The 7,500-nt window shown below is 45.7% G+C and overlaps 1 protein-coding gene across 1 annotated transcript in view; it reads left to right on the top strand.

Annotated features, from left to right (window-relative positions):
* LOC118806548 (Fanconi anemia group A protein homolog) overlaps positions 1-7,500 on the top strand; it is a 54,511-nt gene that overhangs the window by 26,317 nt on the left and 20,694 nt on the right. Inside the window, exons 19-28 of the mRNA XM_036567982.1 lie at positions 1-34; positions 136-185; positions 438-514; positions 1,297-1,398; positions 2,128-2,258; positions 3,181-3,251; positions 3,504-3,603; positions 4,879-5,063; positions 5,602-5,695; positions 6,595-6,801. The exon at positions 1-34 is cut by the window's left edge and continues 27 nt beyond it. Coding sequence (XP_036423875.1) covers positions 1-34; positions 136-185; positions 438-514; positions 1,297-1,398; positions 2,128-2,258; positions 3,181-3,251; positions 3,504-3,603; positions 4,879-5,063; positions 5,602-5,695; positions 6,595-6,801 — 1,051 coding nt within the window. The remainder of the gene's footprint in view (positions 35-135; positions 186-437; positions 515-1,296; positions 1,399-2,127; positions 2,259-3,180; positions 3,252-3,503; positions 3,604-4,878; positions 5,064-5,601; positions 5,696-6,594; positions 6,802-7,500) is intronic.

The following is a 7,500-nucleotide window of genomic DNA, read 5'->3' as shown; positions in this document are numbered from 1 at the left end:
CCGGTTCCTCCCTGTTCTGCTGACCCCACGTGTGGTGAGTATACACACACACACTGGCCAAACATAACCTCTATAGGAGAGCCTTACTGTCAGCATGTGATTGGTCAGTCTTAAAGGGCTTTGATTTTCTTTCAGCTCCCAGAGAAGCCGGACACCAGGATGGCGTTCATCGAGGCCCTGAGGAAGTAGGTTACATCATCAGCACAAACACTCTGAAATCTTCCAATCTAACAAAAATAGAGGAAATATATTTTGGAAGAACACCGTTCACCCTCTGTAGAATATGTGTGTATATAGTGTAATATGGTGTGTGTGCGTGTGTGCGTGTGTGTGCGTGCGTGTGTGCGTGTGCGTGTGTGTGTTTGTGTGTGCGTGTGTGTGTTTGTGTGTGTGTGTGTGTGTGTGTGTGTGTGTGTGTGTGTGTGTGTGTTGTGCAGAGCAGAGAAGATTCCAGCAGCTCTGTACTCGTCCTACACCGAGTCGTGTCTGAGAGAGCAGCAGGTGCAGAGAGCAGGTAAAGTCTAACACGAGCCCCACAGCTGGCCCTCTCAGAACAGTGTGGTTCCACAGCCCGGTCGGCTTTTTAGGGAACCGAAATCCATGCTTTCTTTCTAAACAGGTTAATTTGCTCTTGTGGGCACAAAACCTACACATATGAAGTAACTTTCCCATGTCCACAGTGTTTTGGTAAAGGTCTCCTCTTTCAGCGTTAGCTGGGTGGTCCGAATCTGGGGTCACAGCTGTTCCGCTACGTCTCCCTGTGTTTGAGTCAGAGAAACGTGCAGAGAGAGCTGCACCACCCGGCGCAACTGAGCAATAAAGAACCTCAGTTGGTCTGCCGGTTTGTTCAGCGTTCCCTGGATGCAGATCCATCTGTAGTGTGTTTCACTGCTGTCGTGTCTCCAAAAGGCTAAATTTACAGGAGACAGAAGAAACATCCTTTTAATGTGAGTGAGTGGAACCAGATTTTACTCTGAGTGGTTTTGCTTTTCTTTTCGTCGGTTCATCATCAAATTTAAATGTGAAAGACAACAAAGGTTTTGGACCGACATCAGTGATAAGAACCTTCTTTAATTTTCTCCCTGTAAACTCTGGCTGATGTTTTTGTAGTGTGGACACCGCGGGCCACGCCCAGAGATCTCAGGTCTGATTAGCATGTTTAAGCCGTGATTAATGTAACACTCAACTTTAGTGTCACATTATTAATATTTTACACTGTGTTTCCTGTGTGTCTGTGTGTGTCTGTGTGTGTCTGTGTGTGTGTGTGTGTGTGTGTGTGTGGTGTGTGTGTGTCAGGTGTGTGCAGCTCCCAGGAGCAGGAGGAGAACCCCCAGATACTCCTACAGGCTCAGTTTCAGGAGCTGAGGAGACTGCTGTCTGCAGGAGCTGCTGAAGGAGGTGAAAAACACAGGAAGCTGCTGTAGCTGAATGGGTGGGGCTAAACTAATGTAGCTGAATGGTGGAGCTAAACGGCTGTAGGCTGAATGGGCGGGGCTAAACTACTGTAGGCTGAATGGGCGGGGCTAAATGGCTATAGGCTGAATGGGTGGGGCTAAACGGCTGTAGGCTGAATGGTGGGGCTAAACTGCTGTAGGCTGAATGGGTGGGGCTAAACTGCTGTAGGCTGAATGGGTGGGGCTAAACTGCTGTAGGCTGAATGGGTGGGGCTAAACTACTGTAGCTGAATGGTGGGGCTAAACTGCTGTAGGCTGAATGGTGGGGCTAAACTGCTGTAGCTGAATGGGTGGGGCTAAACTGCTGTATTCTGAATGGGTGGGGCTAAACTGCTGTAGCTGAATGGTGGGGCTAAACTGCTGTAGCTGAATGGTGGGGCTAAACTGCTGTAGGCTGAATGGGTGGGGCTAAACTGCTGTAGGCTGAATGGGTGGGGCTAAACTGCTGTATTCTGAATGGGTGGAGCTAAACTACTGTAGGCTGAATGGGTGGGGCTAAACTGCTGTAGGCTGAATGGTTGGGGCTAAATTGTCCAAATCCCCAAATCTTACATAGTGTTGCTATAACAGCAGTTTGGTGTAGGTGTAAGTATATCAGAGCACTGCAGCAGGATGATTGTATCCGTGACCGGTCAGTGCGCTGAGTGACCGTGTCTCTGTGTTGGTCTCTCAGATGTTCGAGCTCAGCTGGCCAACATTTCACACTCACTCCACAGTCTTTGTGCTGACAGCCCAGACGAACCAACCGGACACACAGTTATCACACTGACCCTGGACCAGCCCCCTCCGCCACACACACCTGCTGTAAGGACACACACACACACACACACACACACACACACACACACACACACACACACACACAGTCATATGCAAAATTTTGAATACTGCTGGTCAAACTACATTTTGTTGTGAAAACAAAACTTAAACACAGCTTTATTTTACTGCACTCTTTCTGTTTATTTGCTGAGTTTAACATATTGGAACAAAACTAAATGTGCTATTACTTTTGCACAGGCCTCATTTTTAGTTTTATTTTCTTTGCACTGTTTAAATTCAGCAAATAAACACTAATAGTGCATTAAAATGTGCAGAAGTGTGTTCTGTAAACATACATCTGTGTATAAAATAGAACCGCAGCTAACGACCATTTCCATAATCTAGTAATCAGCCCATCATGACTTTGATTAGACAGAAATGTAAAAGAGCAGTTATTATGATAGTTATTATAATATTTTGGTCGGTTCATCATGAAATTTACACACAATGTAAAACACAACAAAGGTTTTGTACGAACAGCAGTGATCAGAACCTTCTTTAAGGTTCTCCCTGTAAACTCTGGCCGATGTTTTTGTAGTGTGGACACCGCGGGCCACGCCCAGAGATCTCCGGTCTGATTAGCATGTGTTTTATTATATTTCTGTTTTGGGTTTTTATTCAAACTTTGCTGGATGTTTAATGTAACACTCAACTTTCATGTTAAACATGCAGTCAGTGTGGTTTAGCTGTGCAGTCCAGCCTGTTTATTATTCTGTCTGAAAAGCAGAAATAAATAACCTGCTGTTTTTAACTTTTACTACACTTACATTGTGTTCCGCCTCTTTAAGGGTGACACTCCGGGGGGCGCTGTCCTCTCCACACGCAGGACAGCAGGGGGCGTCGCCGCAGGACTGTATTTACTCTAAATAACTGTTACAGTTGTTTTTTTCTCTTTAATCTGTTGCAGGTGGTGAATGTGATCCTGCAGAGTTTCTGTCAGTGTGTGTTGGAGGCGTGTAGAGTCAGTCCTCCACACAGGTAAACCCCCCCCCACCAAACCCCCCTTAACCCACCGATTAGCATGGCGCTAACTACATGTCTGAATCATCACTCACTCCTGAAGTCGGCTTCCTGTTTACCAGCTTCTTATTTGAATTTTCCGTTCCACCTTAAATGGTGGCTGAAGACGGAACTGCTGCTCCATTTAAGGTGGAACGGAAGTGAAGCCCTGACTGCAGGATCAGAGCCGCGTGTCGTTCTTCAGTATCTCTAACAGACTCTTATATGCAGACAGGGTCAGTGGGCCGGGCAGTTTGTGAAGATGCTGCTTGGACACACGAAGATCTACACAGCGCTGCTGCACCGAGTCTTACAGCTACTGCAGATACAGGTACAACCATCTATACTTAGAGTTAGGAGTAGAATATTCTTATTACATAGAGACACTTACATACATATAATACATATGGGATATTATCATATATGAAAGCAATGAGCCACGAGAGGCGCATTACAGTGATTTTATCACGCTGAAGGGTGTTTCTAGGCGTGAAGTGGAGTAAAACTCCTTTCTATTGATAAAACCACTGTAATGGTCAGCCTCGAGTGGCTTATTGCTTTTATAGAACAGTGGATGATTAAATACTCAATTTTTCAGAAAATAATTTACTATTAATAATAGTCGACATAAACAATTATTCAGCCAAGAAAAGTAGCTCCTTTAGAGTATGATATCGTTGCCAAGCAACCATGGACGGCTGAATGAGGAGGGGAACATTCGGTCGCCCTTTGCTGTTCACTGCAGTCATTTCATGAATTTTTGTCGTATAATAATGAACTCAGAGAACGCAGCACTGTTTAATACAGCAATCTTCGCTTTATTAGTACTTTCTGTTCACCAAATCCGAGTCTTATTTAGCACCAATCCAGCGGCCCCTCTTCTCACACTGGGGCTGAATCTCAAACGGCTCCCTGCTCCCTACATAGTGCACTACAGGAGTTTAAATACTGGATCCTGCAGCCCAACAGAGCAAACTACAGCTAATAAACAGTCATTTGGGACTCAGACTCATCCACACTCGATACATGATGCACTGTTTGGCTGTAGAGGCCAGAACTTCTAAACTTTCATAGCTAGAACACTATTTAGGGAGTACAGAGCCGTTTGGGATTCAGTCTGGGTTTGACGCGGCTTCTGACCGAAACACGGACATTTGAAGTGTGTAAAACATTCAGGTGACATTTTTAGACTTTTATACTGCAGCTTTACAGTGAATCAGACCGTAAGTGCTTTAATTCAAGCTGTGATATTAATGATGGAGCTGTTTAGACTGTTGGCTCTTTTAGCCTGTTAGTTAGCTGAGCAGCCCAGTTCTAGATAAGAAAATAAGCTGTCAGCCCCTCAGTTTTAAACAGTTTAAACAGAACTGGGTTCTTACTTCGTCAGTACGCTCGGTGCTCCATGTGAGCAGCATTAGAGTCACAGATTATTCATTAACAGCAGAAGGATTTTTCATGACGTGCAGTGATACAGTTCAGTTGTACATATATGTATGTGTGTGTGTGTGTGTGTGTGTGTGTGTGTGTGTGTCTGTCTGTGTGTGTGTGTGGGGGGGGGGTGTCTGTCTGTGTGTGTGTGTGTGTGTCTGTCTGTTTGTGTGTGTAGGGTCCGTCTCTGGCTGCTCCTCATGTTCTGGGTCTGGCCGTGTTCCTGGTGGAGCTGCATGTGTGCAGAAGTTCGTGCTCTCCAGTTAAACTCTCCTCTCCTCACTGCGTCTGTGTGTCTCCTGCTGAGGCTCTGAGCTCCGTCCTGCCCTCGTCCACCAAAACCCACATGGACTTCTCTCTCAGGTACCTCTGAGCCTGATCTCCCTCAGGGGTCAGAGTTCTGTACAGTGGTGCTGATAGGAACCAGGGGTCGCCATGACTACAACACAAATACAGACATTTTATTTACTATCCAGAACCACCAGTGAACCTACACGAGTCTTCTGAGTTTATATGGAATGTTGATGATGGAAAATAGTGGAAAATCTGAAATAATAAGTTTTCTTTGGGGACTATTTTGCCTCACAGCGCCCTGCATGTATCCCTCCACCATGAATGGAGTTTAAGTTCTCTAAACGATCATAAAACAGTGTCTCAGTCATCAGGCAGTGAATTCATAACCATTTCATGTAGGAACTTTCTGTGAGGGAGCTTTTAGAGGTGGACGTCTGGTTCCTATCACCACCACTGTGAACAGTTCTGACTCGGCAAGTTTATCTAGAACAGAGCGTTTCACACCAAACCGCTCTGAACCGCTCTGTTTACTTTTATATTGCTATTATAAAGTGTGTGTGTGTGTGTGTGTGTGTGTGTGTGTGTGTGTGTGCGCGCGCGTGTGGAGGTTGTGTGTGTGTGCTGTGTGTTATGCTCTGTGTAGGTCCAGCTCTCACACTGAAGATCTCTCACACTTCGTCCCCGGACGCCTCTATAAACAGGTATGATTCTAACACACCTGTTCACTCTGCTCAGAGACTCCAGTGACCCTGCAGAAACGTATGATCATGTAGGTTAGAAGAACACAGGTTTGGTCACTTCTGTCAGCAGCACCTACGTTAATTTAAGTAAAGATTCATTAGATGAAGCAGGTTTTGGATGGTAACTGTAAATCCTGGACTTCATCCAGAAGAGATTTGGAAATGAAGATTACTAAGATGATCTAAGATGCTTAGATATGAGATAATCCACTTGTATAAAGAAAGTCAAAGTGAACAAACTGAAGTTTACAAAACGAGTTCAAAAACTGATTAAAGCTCCAGAGAAAATGTGCCTCCTAACAACCACCTGGAAGACCTGGTTGACCCCAAAACTGCCCCATCAGATAAACAGCACTTAAAGCGTTCATCTCTGAGAGAGAGGAGAAAATCAAGCTGCTTCAGATCTGAAAACATCCACAGGTGTTTCTGTCCATCCTTCCACTGTGAGAAGACGACTCAGCGCTGTGGGTCTGAAAGGATGTGTAGCTGATCAAGAAGAACCTCACTGAGAAAAGGAGACGGACACATCAAACAAAGAAGCTGAACGATGGACTGACCACCCCAGAGTCCAGACCTCAACACCACTGAATGTGTTTGATTACTTCAGAAAATGATCAACCAGCTTCTAAGACTGAACTTTGGAGGTGTGTCTGCAGATTCTTTGAGGAGCTGAAAGTGAGGCTCCTGGACAGAATGGAAAGAGTGACTCACTGACTCTAGAGCTGAGAGTAGAGTGAGCTGCTGAGGCTGTTTGTGTGTTTTGTGAAATGTGTGTTTTCTGCTTTTTCTGAATAAAATTATTAAGTTGTACTTAACGATGTCAACAATATTAACGTTAATAACACTGTCTGTGCTGCTAGCTGATGTTCCTGGTGCCCAGGCTGCTGCCGGAGACTCGGGCGTGTGTGTTGGCGGCGGAGAGGAGTGTGTGCGGTGGTGAAGATGAAGCGGCGGGTGTGTCGGTGTGGGCGAGTGTTACTGACCCCAGTGTGAGTGTGAGGAGCTCAGCCAGAGCACTGTGGACACACAGCGCCGTCAGGAACCTACAGGAACGTCAGGAATACCAGGCAAGACCACCCCACCAATCAGCATGGTGCTAACTGTGTGTCTAAATCATCACACACTTCCAGTTCCAACTTAAATGGTGCAGCAGTTACATTCTGGCGACGTGGCTTTGGATGCTCTGCTCTCATAGAAAATGAAAAAATGGCCAAAACTATGTGGACGCCCCTCCTAATTATTGAGTTCAGGTGTTTCAGCCACACCCATCACTAACAGGTGGATCAAATCAAGCACAGAGCCTTGCAGTCCCCATAGACAAACACTGGCAGTAGAGGATCACACTGAAGAGCTCAGTGACTGTAAACATGGCTCTGTAATAGGATGCCAGTTCTGACACAAGTGACGTTTCTGTCCTGCTAGATCTGCCCCAGACAACTGTAAGTGCTCTTATTGTCAAATGGAGCAGTAACTCAGCCACAAAGCGGCAGACCACACAGACATGCAGAGCGCGCCACTGAAAGTGCGTGAAAGTGGTCTATCATCTATATCAGGTTGGCAACACGTGTCTCCGGAGGCATGTGTGGCTCTTTTACTGTTGTGGCTCCACAGCTGAATTAGATTTGTAGGTAAAAATAAAATAATCCTCCTTTACAGTAAAATAAAGCTGCTGTGTCACTCGTAACACATAGAGACAGCCAGTGTGGAAAAGAGGACTGTCTGGTTTGTGGGATGGAGTGACACTGGGGTGATATTGGAGTGAGAGA

Source organism: Colossoma macropomum, unplaced genomic scaffold (genome assembly GCF_904425465.1).
Source record: "Colossoma macropomum unplaced genomic scaffold, Colossoma_macropomum, whole genome shotgun sequence".
In the NCBI taxonomy this organism is placed as follows: domain Eukaryota; kingdom Metazoa; phylum Chordata; class Actinopteri; order Characiformes; family Serrasalmidae; genus Colossoma; species Colossoma macropomum.
The sequence above is the reverse complement of the archived record's forward strand: the minus strand, read 5'-3'. Positions and strand labels throughout refer to the sequence as shown.